Genomic DNA, 18,851 nt, shown 5'->3' with positions numbered 1-18,851 from the left:
GGGAGTCTTTGAGACTCTAGAGATGAAGGGAGCCCCGAGGTCTGTGGTGAGACGGAAAGAGTCCGAGGCCATGCAGGAAGAAGGAGGCGGGATTGGGATCTGCAAGTGAAGGGAAGAAAACTGGCGGTGGCAGGAAGCTGGTGCTCCAAGAGGAGCGTGGAATCAGATCTGCCGGGAAGGATTAAGTCTGAGAGAGGGAGAGGAAAGATTTACTGAAGGGGGCTGACAAAGCCTGAGGAGTGTTGATGGGGCAGTGTGGAGAACAACTGAGATTTGATGAGAGGAGGCAGTGAGTGAAGGGAGACAGGAAAGAGGATTGATCCGGAAGGGAAGATGGGTTGAAAAGAAGACCAAGTATTGAGCATACAATATTCACGCATCTACCTACAAATGCACAAAGAATGCCTTTGTAAATTTCGTGTCCCCTATGTGGTATTCTTTTCCAATCTTGTTTATGCTGTGTCAGCCACCGAGAATGGTATAATGCTGTAAGGGATTTTCTCCATTGACAAGCAGGAAAGTCCGCCTCCCATGGGGCTGATGTTACTGACAGCACTAAGACACGGACAGTGCCCTAGCTACTGCTAGAAAGACCTAAGCTACTTTTTTTTTTTTTAAGTTAGCATCAGGGGCGGATTCCGGGTAAAGATGGGCCCGGGGATTTTCCGCCCAGGCCGGCCCAGGAGATACCCCATTGTCTGCTGAGCGCAGTTCTGTCGCGGCCGCGCTCGGCAGACCACGTGACCAGAGCGACCGACCTGCCGGGGGATGCCCGATCCCCCGATAGGCCAATCCGCCCCTGGTTAGCATTTCATTTTTTAAATCAAATATCAACATACTTGAAAAAGGAAAGCGACGTGCACGTAGCACCGTCCAGGACAATGGCATTAACGTGTAAAGCGTGCACTTGGGTAGCCACCACAAACGTGGACCTTTCTGCACATGTGCGACTGGGACCACGCGAGGTCCCGGCAGTTTCTTCTTCCCCACAGAACAAGTCCCCCAGTGTTCTTCACGTGTGTACGTTTGGTTTTCCTTTAGTCACTGAGAACCCAAGTTTATCCGCCTCGTTCTTACTCTCATGGGTCTCCTGCTTATACTTTCTTCAGTTTCGGGGATAATGTAGTGCTTTTCAAAATCTCGCTGTTTAACCTGGCAGACACTGTTTCCTCACTATTGGGTTCATTTTCAAAGGAGCTATGCGTGTAAAATTAGTGTATACACGCGCGTAAGTAACTTGTATTTGCGTACTTGCTATTTTATGTACAGATTATAAGAGATGTACACAAATACATTTAAGGAAACTTATTTGCACAATTTTACCTTGGCATGTAAATTAGGATATTACAGGAACAAGTTATAGTTTTTTCATGCGTAAAATATACACACATATATTTATAAAATAGCCAGAGAAAGTATGTGCATTTGATGCATTGCAAATATTCACGCGTATACTGGGGGGGGCGAATATATGCATATTTTATAATCTGGGTGGACCAGACATGCAGATTATTAAATACTATACACGTGTATATAGGGGCCATCTTTGAATGTTAGTCTTAGAGGCTACCAAGAAAGCTATGGGGGTTCAAACATACATAGTAACCTAATAAATCATGGCAGATAAAGACCCAAATGGTCCATCCAGTCTGTCTAGCAATTTGTTAAAGGTAATAACAATCACTCTATGCAGGTTACCCCCATGTCTTCTGTTAAGGGTAGTAACTGCCACTCCGTCTGTCACTGACCATCAAAATGAATATATTCGTTGCCTGGGAATTAACTATGGAAGATAATTTCCAGTGTAACCTTACAACGTCCTGTTGATATGTGCCTTTATGAAACCTAGAATGGACTGTATATATACAACAGTGTTTAACAGAGCTCTCTCTGTGCCATCTGGCTCCCCTTTCTCTGGACAGACCAATCCGATCCTGTTTTTATTCCACTGCATGCTCAGACTTTGGGGAACTCAATAGGAAAACCAAAGCTACAAGTCTCAGAACGCAATGGGATAAAGCCAGAATGGGATCAACCTATCTCAAAAAAATGAAGCCAGTTGGCAACCCTAGCCACAGAGCCCTCCCCAGCATTGTTTTCAACCGAGGCGGACTGAGTGAGTGGTTTGACTCCCAGTGCTTCAATGGACTTTTAGTTTTCTGCTTTTCTTTGAGCAAGCAGAGATCCAAGTCCCCGGCTCAGTCTGTTCCTTGTGTTATGGAGCTATCAATGACCTTACTCCAGATAATTAGGGATAATCTGAACCAGCCCCGGTTTTCTCCCCCCCCCTTGCACCTATGAACTTGTAGTTTCTAATTTCAGGGTAGTGATAGTTGTAAGCACTGGAAGACATGGGGTGTTCCTTCTTCCGGTCATACGTGTATGAGTTTGTATCTTAGTTGCAGGCTGTGACTGTGGGATGAAGTCATCTAATTTTGCAGCCTTGTTACAGATGCGGCGGCTGATCACCCGTGGGGAGTGGCAGTCGGAGCAGCAGGATACCATGAAGACGGGCTCTTCCACCAACAACAACGAGGAGGAGAAATCCCGTCTGCTGGAGAAGGAGAACCGGGAGCTTGAAAAAATCATATCTGAGGTGAGTTCAGAAGGAGAGAGCTGAAGAAGGAAGAAGGGGAAGCGAGTTAGCAGTGGGGAGGGGAATACCGAGAGCATGGAGTGAACATAAGGAAGAGAAGGAAAAGGTTAGGAGGCGGGAAGGGAATGTGGGAGACGAGAAGGTCTCTGGCTAAAGGAATATGCGATCATTTTTAAATTGCGGAATGGCTTATCACGGTGTGTGACGTATTAGTGCGTCACACATCCAAACCGGGAGATAAGCGCACAACTCAGACCAATATATGGAAAGCGTTTTGTTTTGTTTGTTTTTTTAAAGCCGCCAGAGTATGCAATGTGCGCGTATAAACATAAGCGCACGCCAGGGTCCCCTACCTCGTAACTTAGCTACTGCTATGGGTGGCATGTAAGTCCTAAGAGAAAATGAAATAGGCTAGTCAGCGGGCTATAACAGGTTGGGGGGTCAGATGCTTGTGCGAAATGGGAACAAACTGGAGAAACTGGTGATGGGGTCGGCGCCCCTCTCTTTTAAAATCCCCCAACTTCCATGGTGAAAGCGAGTTTAGTGCGCACATATTATGCAGCCTTCTGCGGCCGGAGAAGCGGCCATTTAACCAGCTATCTTGAAAGATACACGGTGAAATGGCAATCTTGTACCCGTCTCCCCCCCCCCCAAAAAAAAAAAATCACTGCGAGCTCCCAGCCCGATTCCCAGCTCCCTGTCTCAAATGTTACCAACTCCGTGCTGGCCCAGAACTTCTCCCACAAAGCCCATTGCAACAAATCATGGCAACGGGCCGCCAGCCTTCTGCCCTGGGAAAGAAATTGAACCAAATAGGGCAAAAATCCTCCCCCTGCCACCATTCCCCGCCTCCCCCCCACTCAGTACCCTCCGATAGGCCCAGGATTGCAGTCTGGGGCAGTGATCTATTTTTTTTTGGGGGGTACAGGATTGCCACTTAACTGGTTATCTTTTGAACATATCCAATTAAGGGGCTGGTTATCCGGCTACCTTTAGCTGCATAACCTTAGACCTAGCCAGCCATATTCAAAAGTTGGCCAGTTCGATTGAAAGTTATGCAGATTCAGTGGGACATTTATCCGGGACAAGTTAATCCGGCGACCTTTAGCTGGATAAATTGTCCACTCAGCATCTTGCTGAATATCCCAGAGTAAAGCTAGCTGGATAACTGTAGACCTAAGTGGCTCTCTTTGAATATCCACCTGCTAGGTGTAACGTTCTCCAGGCACATGTACTTGGATAACTGTAACTTGAGTGGTGACAGTCCATGCTAGCTTTAAAAAGAAATGCTAAGTGGGCCTTGCAGCTTAATTCCCACCCCTCCAAGCCCTTCAAGACTTTAATGTTGATGGCCTAAAGGCCCGAAAAGCCTCCCTCTTCCCTCTGCTCTCCCCCCCCCCCCCCCCCCCAAAAAAAAATAAATCTATAAATGGCATCACAATCCATGAATCCCACCTCACATCTTCCCAATCTTCGAATCCCCCCGCCTCTCTTCCCCTCCCCAATCCTCCCCACCTCATGAACTCTTTCCTCCCCAATCCCTGAGTGACACTTAGCCGCGGGCCCCTCCCTTTCTCCTTCTGTCTCGGTGGTGGCCCCCGTGCAGCTGCTGGAGCCGCAGGGCATACTGTTCTGTAGAAAATGTACGGTGCACCATGCAGTTCAAACTGCTGTGTGCGGACAGGAAAGGCAACCTCTGAAGTAAGGCGTGGCCTAGAGAAGTGCCAGGGCCGCCTGCTGTCCTTCCCTTTTTGGTCTTGGCTAGGAATGGTTCACGGTAGCTGGGAAGACCACCTGGAGCTGAGAGAAAGAGAGGTACTGACACTGGGGCAAGCAATTTTCAAGGGATAATTAGCTTCCCCCTGCACCTCTGTGTCAACACCTATGCCGTAAGCATATACTCCTGCTCTGCCAGCTCCCGCTGCTGTGAACGATACTTGCGCTTGGTGAGCTGGTGGCACAACGCTAAGGCAACCTCTTGAGCAGTAGTGCCTATGGCAGTTTCCATGTTGGCCATCGAGTCGCTACAGCTCTGGATTTTTAGTTGTTTGATTACTTAAAGTGGTAGAGGGTAGGATTGTTAACTAGTGTCAGCGAGGATGATTCAGCTGAATGCAAACACGTAAATCTGGAAGCTTAACTCCATATTTGACTCTCACAAAACTGCTCTCCTTCACCTCCTGAGCTGCTGCTCAGCCTTGCATGCTCAACCTGATCCCGTGGGGTGATAGAGAGATTCCCCATTACAGAGGCGACGTTGCCGCGTCTCACCCATAGGCGCCAACTCTGTGATGCTTGGGTACTCCCAATATCAGACTGCATCACCATTTCAAGCTTTTCTCTCCTTTTAGCTACTATGGATCCAGGAAATTTAAAGGGGTGATGCAGGAAACATCCGATTTATTGGGGCTGATTAGTCTCCCAAAGCACCCATGGAGCTGGTGCCTCTGGTCTTAATAGCTCCTCCCTAGCCAATGCCTTATGGTCTGCCTTATTGCTCCGGAGGTTGGTGAAGGTTTGCTGTGGCAAGGGGAGAAATTCTGATGGGAATGAAATTCTGTCTTGATCTTATTCTATCTAGTGTTTTATGGTTTTCCCTTTGCTTTCTCATTCTTCTTTCCTCATTTCATGCTTTTCTCTGATTCTTGGTTTCTCTTTCTCTTCCTTTTCTCTCTTCCTCTTCTTACCTTCCCTGTCTTTATTTTCTGCCTTTTCTCCTTCCCTGTCTTCTTTATCTCTTGTTGTTTTCTTTTTCTTCTCCTTACCTTTTCCCTTCTTCCTCTTCCCTTTCTATCCTCTCTACCAGAAAGAGGAGCGGGTCTCCGAGCTCCGCCAACAGCTCTATGGCCGGCAGCAGCTGCGCTCCAGGCGGAGGTCCTCCAACCTGGCCCGAGAGAACTGTGCAGACAACCATTTCAACAATTCCTCAGGAGCAGTGCCCACCCTCTACCAGCCCAGCCTGGTGCGCTGTCTTGTCTCTGAGCAGGGCGAGAAGCTGGGCCGTGGAAACTGTGATGGCAGCAGAGTGCACCTCCTCTACAAATAATGGGGAGCTCTGGGACCAGATGTGGAGGGGGGAGAGGGTTCTACTACAACCCGTGAGAAGAGAGGAGCGAAGCATGAGGCACCTGAGTTGCAGACATTACAAAGGCAGCAGGATCCACTCCCTGTACAAACAGCAATCCATACCAGCACCAGATGGTTTTCCTCCTGGGACACAAGACCTCTTCCTCATACACAAGCTCTTGTCTGCATTCATGAGGGTTTGGTTAAAGAGTGGAGAGTAAACGGTGGGTGGCATAGTTCAGTGGGTCTTTTCTAGTTGCTGTAGCTTTGTAAATATTGATATAGATGATTCTTTGGCCATGTATCAGTATGTCTCTGCCTCTGGATATCCAGAGGAGGAAGTCAACAGTGTTCTAAGTCCCTGCTCAATAACTAATGTATTCTCCTGTGTCACATTTCGGCATGCGATACTCTGGCCTATCACAACCTTGCTCTTAATCTTGGCTGCACCTGTACAATATCTATCACCATACCCCTTATCTTCGCCACTTAGTGCTGAGAGCCCACCTGCCCTTCCACTCCTGTCCTGAAAGACATCTTCACTACCACCCCACTTTAGCTCAGGACTGAGCTTCTCCTGGATGTGCCTCAATCCTCCCCCTCTCCTTAGTGCTGGGGGTGTCCCCTGGTCACACCCCTCTCTGCTTTCTCAGTGGAAGGCAGCTCATGCACAAGAGATCAAGATTTGAGATTCGGCGGGCATGGATAGAGGAAGAACCGTTAGGGAGTATTTCTTCACAGAAAAGGGACCAGTCTCCCAGTGGAGACCACAGAGACAAAACCAATAACAGAATTCAAGAAAACCTAGACTAAGGAAGCGCAAAGGATCCTTATTGCAAGAAAGAGAGCAGCAAACTAGAAAGACGAGATGGTTCTTATCTGCCATCACGTTCTCTATGTACACCCCTCCACTCCTTAATGCTGAGAAACTCCTCTAGGCACACCCCTCTTCTCCTTCACGTCTTTTCTCCGTGATGGGGCATTTGAAAAGAGCCTGCTGCCTTCGGGCTAGGCCTACCAGCTGCCGCCAGCTTGTCAGAGACACAGACTGGATCACACTTGTGTTCTCACTACGTTGCGTTCTGTTCTGATATTTACTGCTCTGAAACCTTTGTGTGATGCCTCTGATAACTGCTGTCCTGTACTTTATTCCTTAGCCCACAGGATGCTGCGTCATTAGCAGCTTCCCGCAATAACGTGTGACAATCTCAAGTGTTCTTCTCAAAGGAGTGAGTGGTAGGGGAAGGGAAAGCTTTTTACATTGTTGGATATGCAAGGATGGTGGAACCTATTGATCTGACATTATCTGATTTTGCTACTAAACCTGTTTGATATGATAAATTAGTGGTATGTGTGTATATATATCTATATATATAGATATATATTACTGTCATAGGAGTGAGGCTGTGTCTGCAAATGCTGATTGGCTGATGGAATAAACCAATTAGAAAAGAGTACTGCGGCATTGCCCATGATTCATTAATTGCCTGCCTGCTTATTTCAATGATGTTTCAAAGGCACCGGAGGAGATACATACATTTACTCTGATATATAACGCTCTTCCATGGTCGCTCACTACCAGCCATACCCAGCACACACATAAGATTCACAGTGAGAGATGAGCTAGAAGGAGCTGAGAATGCTGGAGAAGAGCACGCAGGGACTGACAATACCAGAGGAGACTCCAGCAGAGCTTGAAAACGCCAGAAGATCTGAATTTCCACCAAAAGTGGCCTGTCTCTCAGCAGCTTAGAAAATGCAGTCCAGTGCATTACACTTAGTGATCTGGAAGTAAGATGCCAATTTCTGTAGAAGCTGAATGGCTGCTGCTGTGAATTCAGTGAAGGACCTCCGGACAGGACCATCCTTAGGGGGTGCGCAAACTGCAACAATCACCACTTAGGCTGGCCAGAAGAAACCGTACTTCAGCCTTCAGGAAAACAAAACATTGGCTGGTGCTGAAGAGGAAGCGGCAGGAGCCGCGTGTCTGCTGCTGGCACCAAGGAAGCAAAATGCATCTTCAATGTGCATAGGGCAGTCATGCATGGCAGTCGGAAATGGTGAACCTGTGGAAGAGGGGGGGGCAGGCCAAGTGGTGTCATTGAAGGCCCAAGAAGCACCAAGTAGTCGCTGCATAACAAGTGCCTGGGGTTAGAGATGAACTGGGCTCAGGGGGAGAGTGCTGGCTTGGGGGAGGGCTAGCTGGGTCTTGCAGGGGAGGGAAGGAGGAACGAACTAGCTGGGCCCTTGGGGAGAATTCTGGCTGTGGGGGACAGAAGGGAGTGAGAGGATCATTTCAGCACTAAACAGTGCTCTTGGCAGCCACTGGGAGTCAGGAGAGGAATGGGTTTCCCTCAATCGATGTTGTCCCTCTCCCCTTGATTATATGGTTACATAGAAGTGATGGCAAAAAAGGAGCAAATGGTCCATCCAGTCTGCCCAACAAGCTTATGGTAGTATCTGCTGCACCGTGCAGGTCACCCCCATACTTAGTTTCTCAGACCGTAAAAGTCAAAGCCCTTGTTGGTTGCTTTCTGAATCCATCTCCCCATTATCTCTTGCCTTTGAAGCAGAGAGCAATGTTGGAGTTGCATCAAAAGTATCAGGCTTAGGGTAGTGACAGCTACATCAGCGAGTTACCCCCATGCTTAGTTGTTTCCCCAGACCGTAAAAGCTGGGGTCCTTGTTGGTTGCTGTCTGAATCCAATTCCCCTTTTCCTCTTTTCCCCCTGCCATTGAAACAGAGAGCAATAATGGAGTTGCATCAACAATAGGAAGGCTTATTGGTTAAGGGTAGTGACCGCCGCACCATCAAGTTACCCCCATGCACTCTTTTCTTCATTTCCATCCTCTAAGCCTTTAGGGATTCTCAGTGTTTATCCCATGCCCCTTTGAAATCTTTCACCGTTGTTGCCTTCACCACCTCCTCCGGAAGGACATTCCTGGCATCCACCACCCTCTCCGTGAAGAAATATTTCCTGACGTTGGTTCTGAGTCGCCCACCCTGGAGTTTCGTTTTGTGACCCCTGGTTCTACTGATTTCTTTCCAACGAAAAAGGTTTGTTGTTTGTGCATCATTAAGACCTTTCAAGTATCTGAAGGTCTGTATCATATCTCCCTTGCATCTCCTCTCTTCCAGGGTATACATATTTAGGTCCTTCAGGCTCTCCTCATAAGTCATTTGATGGAGCCACTCATATGGCAAAAGTAAGTTCCAATAGTGGAAATAAGCTCCTGTGACTACTGCTCTACGGATAGTAGTGGCACAGACAGCATGGTGTCTTGGGCAGGTATCCATCTTGCCTGACTGTTTAATGACCCTGGAAAGTACTGGCCAGGGCCTGGAGTCATAGTTACACAGAGGCTGATATGTGAGGGGGAAAAAACTCTGAGATATTTAAGTTAGGTACCTAAGCTGGTGTCTATTTTCAACCGAAAGAAGCCTAAGAGGTCCATAGTCAGTGTCCAGTTTGGCACTGAGCTGGACAAATTCCAGGATCTGAAAATCCTGCTACTTGGACTGCCCCTGACATAGCCAGATAATTTGCTTGTCGACTAAAATCTTATCTGGCTATGTTAGGAATGGTCCGGGGACATTCTGGGGTAGAGCGGTGTTATGCAGCTAATTTTCAATGTTATCTGGCTAACATAGGACTGCCATTGGATAACTTTAGGACTGCCGTTAAGCAGATAAACTTATCTGGCTATCTTTAAGGTAGCTGCATATATTCAGTGGTGTGCTTGTATTACTGAATTAGCTGGATAAGTTTATTCAGCTAACTTTGCCTGCTGCCCAGTGGCTGAAAATGAACCTCTAAGTTTTAGCTGAAAATTCACCAGAATTAAGGACCTCAAAGCTTTGGATCCAAAGTTGAGGGCTGCTAAATTTCTTTAAAAAAAAAATGTTCCCTGCCATAACTCTGCCCCATAGCCTTCTACTTTTTAAGTCCTGAAATTCAGGAGCCTAGCTTCCAAAATTAGGCACTTAATCCTAGGAAAATTGGCTGCCCAGGACAATAAACATTGGCATAAAAAAAGGAGCTGGTTCACCTGTAAATTACTGGAACAAAAATAAGCACACGATCAGGCATAAATAGATAAGAATGCACCCAAGTTTTATTAGCAGAGCTTTCCTGACAATAAACAGAATAGAACCATTTTCCACTTGAATTATTCCAGTCAAGCAAGTAACGCTAGTACTATCACTGAACACAGCGGAAGCTGCACTTGTTCTCTCTCCCTGAATAAAAGCTCCACAGTAGAAGAGTTATTCTGTGAGTTTAATAAATTGTTTATTCTTCCTCTTCCTTTATAGGTGTGAAAATGATCCCCTTGTTTGATGGCTTGTTAGAAGAGGCTTTATATCATTACTCTCTCCAGCTGTTGCCCATTCATTTTTCCTTCTTTCCTAGACAACATTTGAGAACAATGCCATTCTAAGCTTAAGGTGAATAAACACAGGAAACCCAAAGCAGAAGCCTAATCGCAAACGCTTGGATTCCTGTTGGCCCAAATTAATCTCCAGGCTAACTAGGTATAATTGTAATGCATGAATGGGCCCAACCCATAGTGGAAACTCTCCACCTCCCAGGCTCTGTAACCAAGTTCAAACAAATTACAGGCTGTGTGACCCCCACCCTTTCTAATAACTCCACCAGCTATCACATAAAATAGGAATTCACCCAAACTTTATTAAGAAAGCTCACCACCTAAAGTTGCTGATTAGTTATTTAACCCCCATCTAAAATTGATATCACCTGAAGTTTAGCTGCTTCAGAAATATAGTCAAATCAAAGTCTTTAACAGGGTATGCCTCTGTACTGCCAGGACCCTCTGTGGTGGCGTGTGCTCCCAGCATGCCCTGCTGTCCATTGCAATCTTCTTGGTTTAAACTTCTGGGTTGTTGGTTTTGCATGCAGGCATTATAGGCAGAGCTTAACTTGTCATCATTGGTATCTGGCTCATAAGTGGTTGATGTCTGGTGCTAGGCCTCTTTCATTGGTTAACCAATTCATAAACATCTGATTAATTGGCCTTCCATATATCTCACTGAGTGTGGCAGAGCCTTCTGATGCTCTGCAATGTTAGCAAGTTATCAACTGGCTAAAGTTAATTTCAAATCTGATTGGATGGGCAAGGCTGTCAGTGTCAGACCTTATTTTGGCAATCATGGCCTGTTTAACATAAATCCACAGTGTTATATCTGCAATTACTTGTGTGGACATCTTCCTGTGCTATGCTGAATTCTGAAGCAGGTCTCAAGTCCTTGTTCGTTTCATACATGCAAGTTGCACCTCACTATAACATTTTTTTGTGTGACATCTGGAGCAGTTAAACTCAGATCTATCTTACTGTCCAATTCCATCCCTCCCTTTCAATTTCTTGCCTTTGCTTCTAACTTCTGAGCTAGGAAATGCCTTTGTGTGTATGCTCCTATCCTACAGGATACATCTGTAAGGGCAGACGTTCATTGCCTGTCTCTATGAAATGGATTCAGTCTTTAAGCCTAGAAAGGCAAAATAGAAACAAAAAGTATATAGCTTGCAAAGGGTCCCTAATAGGTCTTCCTTTACACATCCAGTCTGCTCAGTTATCCTGTCCAGTCGCCAGCCACCTGCAATGTTTCTCTTATTCCAAGCTGGCTTTTGGCTTCCTTTATCTCAGTTAGAAGAGCATACAATATTGCCCCTAAGCAGATCATTTTCAAAAGGATGTCTGTACATAAATCTTTGTTTTATATACATAAATGGCCTTTTAAAAATTATCTGGTGTGCTGTGCATGTACAAATAGGTGCAAAAGTGATTTTGCATGTACTTTTATGTGCGCTACATAAAGCATACCTGGGAACTCTCCAGATATTGCCCAGAGATTCGGGAAATTTGCATCAATTGCCGGTCTCCAGGGAAACCCTAAAAGCTCTGGGCCTTTTTATTTACTTATTCAATAATATTCCGCATGCATGCAACAAAGTTCTGGACAAATTCCCAACTTACACAAATAAAAAATGAAAACCTTTAAAAGCCATTCAAAACAGAACACTATTTCGGAGTTTGTACCCTGGGCTGGATACCTTGCTTTTATCACTCAGAAATCTCAGCGTGGGCAAGCCACCAGGTTTCGGGCTACTCCTGGCGTCATTCAGTGATTGGTATGAGCACTGATTAAATGATTTATGCGTCACCATCCCTAGCCAGGAGGAGAAAAGCTAAGGATGGTGGAAAAAAAAAATACGGGGCAGCCAGTTTGGTAAAGGAACTGCCCTTAGAAATAATCCTAACCAGGAGCAAAAAAAAGAAACCTGAAAAGTGAGATGCTGGACAAACAAGTTTATTAAGCATGAGAGGCATTTTCTATAAAACGCTTCAGAAACTTTTCAGGGAGAATGGCAGGCACATGGCAAAATAAGAATAATTTCCTTTGAAGGGAAAAGAAATGTATGATCATGGAGTTTTCTGTTGTTTTCACTGTATGAGCGGAGTTACTCTATCACCTGTGGTCTAAGAGCTGTGTTAATATTTATGTCATTTTACCTACAACTTTTAATGAAAATAATTCTAAAAGCAATTCTAGTTTGATCTGCATCAGGTCTCTGTACTTCCTCTGTTAATATCTCCCATGCCTTACCAGAGTGCCAGTGTTAAGAAATGTCTGTCAATCAGAGAGCTGAGGTGTGTCAGGTCTCTGTTCTGTTTGCTGAAGTCCTCTGTACCGTATACAGTATGAGTTCTGACATGCTTCTCCATTTGTCGGTGAGCTGAGGGGAGAGAGGCGGGAGAAGCAAGTGGCTGTACTGTTTCTTAAGGTCCCTTTGGCCTTCTCTGGTATCAGTGTTAGGGAATGTCTCTTGGTCTCTCGGCGAGCTGAGGTGAGCCAGGTCTCCTGTGCCTCATGCACTATCAATATTAGAACATGTCTATCAGTCAGCTGAGATATTAAAGCGGCCTAGATAGGTGCCATATCTTAGCTTGTCGCATTGTTACAGGTATCAGTACCATGGGTACTGCAAATAGCAAGAGGTCTTTCACAACTTATCTCAAAACTGCCACTCCTGCACGCAGTCTTCAAGCAAGGTGAAGTGCCTCGTCTGCCTTCCCTGAATAAGCTGCTAAATTCAGTTTTCTGGGCATTTCCCTCTTTCCACTCCTAAAACATCTTCTCCCTGGAATGTTTTTAGTGGGCAGAAGATTGTAAAAAAATCTGGGGTTACATTATGGGAGCAACACAGATTACCCGAAAGCCAGGTGGTGGTGAGTCCTGGCCGCAGCAAAGGGTTAGGAGGGTCCCAAAATACTGTAGTCGATCCAAGCTGCTGCCTCATTAGATGGTACAATGATACCACCCTGAACTGCCGTTTCCTTCCAGCTCTCTGGAGCAATCACCCCCTGCCCCCTCCACTCCTTGTCTACTCTGCCCCTGTGCCCTGTACGACCTCTCCTCGGAGATCAACAGCACTTTCCCCCCGTGCCCTCCACGTTCTCTCCGCATGCCCTCCCTTACCTCACTTCCCGTTCCGCAGAGATGTGATGCACTGGTTTCCTTGTGGTGGTGGTGGCTACAAGTGGTAGAAGAGCCACAAACTCCACAGTGCATCGGGAATAAAGTTCAAAGAGCCAGGAGAAGGGACCATGCTCCCTTCCGTCCCCGATAATGCGCCAGTTGGTTGGGCTTACTAACGGACTCCTTTCTAGCAACGCTTCTGGGTAGGGGTGCTTTTCCCATTTTGTTTCACTGGGGGAGGGGGGAAGAATTACGTTTATTTTGGCTTGGTTTGAGGGCATTTCAAAATAGCACACATTGAAACCAAACCCATCCACCTGCTTTAAAAGCAATCCCCTTCCCCTTCAGGCTTCTGCCTCCATCCCCTCCCCCATGGGGTGCCTATGGACTCCTCCTTAACTTACCATCAAGCCAGAACCCCTCCTTCCATGGATCTCCTAGACATTAAAAAAAAAACCCCAGCCATTATTTTTTTAACTGGGCCTCCCCCAGGGGTTTCTCCCAACCCTTATGGACCAGCATGAACTCCCGACATGATATTGGAGTCCTCCACCCCCCCCCGGGGGCAGAGTGATCCCCCAGTCACTCCCAGGACCATCCTTGCGGGAGGTGAAGAGGGGCTACTGCCCTGGGCTCCACGTTGCCATGGTAGCCCCATCCCCAACACTATCATTTCAGTATTTCCGGACCCTGCTTTAGTTGATTCACCCTGGGCCTTGCACCCTCCTAAGGTCAGCTGTGATGGCACCGGCAGGCCGAAGCCTGCAACATTTCAAAATGGGTGCTGGCCTCTTGGTCATCTGGTGGCAAGTTTCTGGTCCACCCGCCCCCATTATATGAATGAGAGCCTGCGGAGCAGCACCGACTGGTTATTGTTCCTGCCATCAGGATGAGAGGGATCCCAACATATGGTTATTTATAAAGATAGTCGATGGGATCTAAGGGGATCCGTAGGGGATGAGAGAAAGCGGAAGGGACTGATTTCAAAATGGCATCTTTTTTTTTTTTAAACATAGAAACATGACAGAAGAAAAAGACCATAGGGCCTATCTGGACTGGCCATACACCCAATTAATGTCAACGACATCTCCCATTTCATTGCAGACAGCACATCCCTCCTTTTCCCCGTCTCTATCAAAGGCACACAACTCTGCTCCAACCCCTGTGACTCCAGTGAGATGTGGTTTGCTGAGCTTTACTAAAGAATTCTACATTGAAAGAATGTGCTAATGGCGTAGCGGTCTGTCTCCAGACACCCCATCCCCTTGCCACTTGACCCAGGTGGACTCTGACATACCGATCCAGTTCTGAGTTTGCCCGATGCAACTATGAACTTTGTAGCTCCTGCCTTTCTTGGAGAAAGTTGAACGACATCCAGAGGTGCAATGAGGCAAAACCAGAAATAGATCCCTCTAGTAGTGTTGCCCTCTCACCCCCCAGGTCAGCTAAACAGTCCTGGTTTTGCCCCATTGCATGCATGCTTTTCCGCAACTCCATGAATGCATGAGAGCACAAGCAGGACTGGATCAGGGGCTGAGGTGCAACGCTCCACCCTGGTTATAAAGTATTAACCAAGGAATTAGCTGTCAGGCTAAGGGAAAGGAGCGATCCTCTTTACTTGTTCATTAAAGCCTACTCCTTTAAGTTAGGGTTAAGAGCATAAGAAGTACAAGCTTTTTCATTTGTTGCACGCACACTCTGGAATGCCTTACCAGCTATGATACAAGCTGAGCATGATTTAAAGCTTTTTAGAAAGAATTTAAAAATAATGTTTTTCAGAGAAGCTTTTATGCAGTGGATGTAGTTTATGGATATAATTACTTTTATGCTTGACTGGATGCTCAGGTACTGTTTATCCTTTACCCAGTTACCAATCTACAACAGGACATTGCTTCTTATCCCATCACTTTTCAATTTCCTGAGGAGTCTCTCATGAGGGACTTTGCAAATGCCTTCTGAAAATTCAGATACACTATATCGACTGTTTCAACCTTGTCCACTTGCTTATTAACACCTTAAAAAAAATAAACAGATTTATAAGGCAATACTTCCCTTACATAAGAAATACCATACTGGGTCAGATGAAGGGTCCATCAAGCCCAGTATCCTGTTTCCAACAGTGGCCAGTCCATGTCACAAGTACCCGGCAAGTACCTAAACATTAGATAAATCACAAGCTACTATTGCTTATTAATTACCGTAATAGCAGTTTATGCATTTTTCCTCTAGGTACTTATCCAAACCTTTTTTAAACCCAGTAACACTAACTGCTCTAACCACATCCTCTGGCAATGAATTCCAGAGCTTAACTATGCGCTGAGTGAAAAAGAAATTTCTTCAATTTCTTTTAAATGAGCTACTTGCTAACTTCATGGAGTGCCCCCTGGTCCTTCTATTATCTGAGAGAGTAAATAACTGATTTATATTAACTTGTTCAAGTCCTTTCATGATTTTGTAGACTTCTATCATATTCCCCCTCAGCCGTCTTTTCTCCAAATTGAACAGCCCTAACCTCTTTAGCCTTTCTCATAGGGCAGCCATTCCATGTCCCTTTTCTAACTCCATACTGGCTCTTCCACATTAGTCTGTGTCTATCCAGGTGGCCAGTAATTTTGTTTGCCAGGCACCAATATCAAGCTCACCATTCTGTAGTATCCCAGATTATCCCTGAAGCCCTTTGTAAAAATGGTTGTTGAAAAAGAATAAAAATAATATATCCAAAGTTACACACACAAATACCGTTGTTAAGCTGGATGCTTAACAAGGCAGTGGTTCTTTAAATAGGAAGGGAATTCCATTGAATTTGAATGCAACCGCTATTTTGAAGATACGCGTCCATCTTAACAAAGGTATTTGTGCGTGTATGACTTCGTATATATTCTTTTTTATGATGGTGGTTTGATTATGTATTAATTTTGTGTTTATGGATGATAATATAGAACCCCTGAAGAAGGCTGTGCCGAAACATGGACCATGTTTGGTCTTTTCAATATTTGTTTGAAGATCGGACATTAAGTTAAGTATATGGTGGTTAGCTTTGTGATAACTAATCTGGTGCCTTGGGTTGTTAGGAATTAGTATTTTTTAGTGAATGTGATATAGTTTTCTGTTTTGGTTTTTTTTTTTGGTTTTTTTTAATAAAGTGGTATAAAAAATATTTTTTTGAAAATATATTTATAGATGAGGTTTGCGGTAGATGATTTAAACTAATGGTGTATAATTCTGGTACTGCTTGAGGTCCATTGTGGGCGGGAGATAGTGGATTAAATCTATCACACCTTTTTTTTTTTTTTTTAATACTGCTCTCCTCTTACATAAAAACTTTTCTTGTGGAGTTTGGACATTATTTTGGAGAATATTGTTTAATTTATAGATTTTTTTTTTATCTTATGTATTTTCCCTCTGGTTTTTTTTTTTGTGTGGTTTATGCTACTTCTGCCTTAACCATAACCTCTCTATCAGAATATTCTGACTTTCCTGTTATGCTAGTATCCTTTGATACCTCACTCTGAACTGTGCACTCCTGAGTGACTGTTGGCTTTCCCCCGTGATCTAGTTTTTAAAAGCTGTTCTAGCTCCTTTTCCACCCTGGTCAAGGTGGGGAGCCGGTCATTTCAGAATAGGCTCTTACTTACCCAAAATGTTGCCCAGTTTCTAACAAATCTAAAGCCCTCTTCGATGCACCATCACTTCATCCACTCATTGAGACTCTGGCGTTCTGTCTGCCTCTGGGATCCTGCACTGGGAACTGGGAGCATGTCTGAGAAATGCTACCTTGGAGGTTCTGGATTTCAGTTTTCTTCCTAAAAGACTACATTTGGTTTCCAGCATCGCCCTCCTGCATCTTCCTGTTATTGGTGCTCACATGTACCGTGACATCCGGCTCCTCCCCAGCACTGTCTAGGTGATGCAGTAGGTCCACCACCTTTTCTCCAGGTTAACAAGCAATCCTCATGCCTCTCAGCCACCTACATTCCTAATGATTGAATCAGCAATTACAATGGCTATCCTAATCCTTCTTTCCTAGACCTATGCCCTTGGATACACATCCTCGGTGTGAGAGAATACTGCATCACCTAGAGGGCAGGTTCTAGTTACAGGATCATTTCCTACCATACCAGATGATCTTGATCCTCCAAGGCAGCATAAGGGCTGCCAGACTAGAAGTGGGACTATTCTACTATGATCTTTATGGTCTCAGCAACTTCAGGTCTGCCACTCTAGCTTCCAACAATTAGACTCATTCTCTAATATTCAGGAGCTCTTTGTACTGGGTTCAGCTGATAGTGCCACATATATGATACTCTATCTGCTATCTGCCTGTTAATACTATTGAGTTTATTTATGGTTGCCATGCTTAATCTAATGTAAAGTCCCTTAACTTTATTTGGTGTATTTTATGTTAGTTTGCCAATGGCCAGCAGTTAATCTAATTATAAGGACAGGGTTACTGCCTTATTTTATCTAAATACATGATTGACTCTTGTAAAAAAAAAATGTCCTTCTTGTTCTTTTAATTGGGATAACAGTCTATAAATCAGAGAGTGCGCTATGGGTGGGTGGGAACTGGGAAGGGAGGATGGGAAAAAGAGCCAATAATCTATTTTTTAGATTCTAAAGGCTACACAGGTCCAGGAATAATTTACTTTTAAATTCAAAAGCAATACTCACCGATCCTCTTCACTCACCAACAGGCAGCTTCTGCTCTTAGTACACCCTCAGGATTGAGGATAACAAGCTCTTGCCTTGTAATATAGCTGTACTTATAAGGTAAATTTCATCTGTCAAACTCCTTTGATGGTTCACACTGCAATTAATTTGCCAGAGTGACCCTATCAGCTAAGCTCCCTTTCTGACAATACTTTAGTTAACCCCTAATCAATCAATACCACAATTCTCTCACACCTTCTCAAGCAAAATATCCTTTCTTTTACGGCAACTCAGACCCAGGAATAATCTCTTTTTAAACTTTAAAGACTATAACCCAAAGAAATAACCAATTTACTGCACAATCTCTTCCCTTCCAAGCTTTAGGTCACAGAAAATGTCCCAGGAAATCAATACCCACAGAGCCTGTTCACTAACCACAGCAGGACAGCTTCTGCTCTCAGTATTCCCTCAGGATTGCTACCTTTTTAGCCCCTTCTATGCTGAATGCATATCTGGGAATTCTAGAAGATGTGTCAATGTTTTCAAGCAGAATTGAATTGGAAAATCTGCTTACTACTTCTGTTACTACTAATCATTTATATAGTGCTACAAGAGACATAGAAGTGCTAGTCCCTACTCAATGAAGCTTACAATCTAGTCAAAACCCATAGCTGACATAATAGAAACTTTATAGAACATGACTAAAATTAAGAGGATCATAATTAGGAAGAACTAAGTTGTAAAAGCAGCTTCAAAACTATAAAAAGGTGGAGAGGCAGAGGCCATAAATATAGGAAAGTTTGCTGGAAACCAAGTTGGCGTCCCACATGGAATATGAGAGAGGGAGGAAGGACGGGGCTAGAGATAAGGTTGGAGAGGTTATGAGTTGCTATATTCTTGACTGAATGTTGTCTCGAAGGGCGAGCATTAGGACTGATCATCCCTGCTGACAGGAGGAGGAAGAGTTCTGACAAAGAGTGACGATGGCTGGCTTCGAGCAGTGGACAAGGCAGAAGAGAAGATGACAGTGGAAAGGGAGAA

General features: G+C 44.9%; 1 protein-coding gene across 1 annotated transcript in view; it reads left to right on the top strand.

Moving 5' to 3' along the window:
- GABBR1 (gamma-aminobutyric acid type B receptor subunit 1) overlaps nucleotides 1-7,097 on the top strand; it is a 59,707-nt gene extending 52,610 nt beyond the window's left edge. The window contains 3 exon segments of the mRNA XM_029584604.1: nucleotides 2,453-2,596; nucleotides 5,403-5,471; nucleotides 5,473-7,097. Of these exon segments, the coding sequence (XP_029440464.1) occupies nucleotides 2,453-2,596; nucleotides 5,403-5,471; nucleotides 5,473-5,883 (624 nt within the window). The 3' untranslated portion in view covers nucleotides 5,884-7,097.
- The last annotated feature ends 11,754 nt before the right edge of the window (nucleotides 7,098-18,851 follow it).

This window comes from Rhinatrema bivittatum, chromosome 19 (assembly GCF_901001135.1).
Source record: "Rhinatrema bivittatum chromosome 19, aRhiBiv1.1, whole genome shotgun sequence".
Taxonomy (NCBI): Eukaryota; Metazoa; Chordata; class Amphibia; order Gymnophiona; family Rhinatrematidae; genus Rhinatrema; species Rhinatrema bivittatum.
The sequence above is the reverse complement of the archived record's forward strand: the minus strand, read 5'-3'. Positions and strand labels throughout refer to the sequence as shown.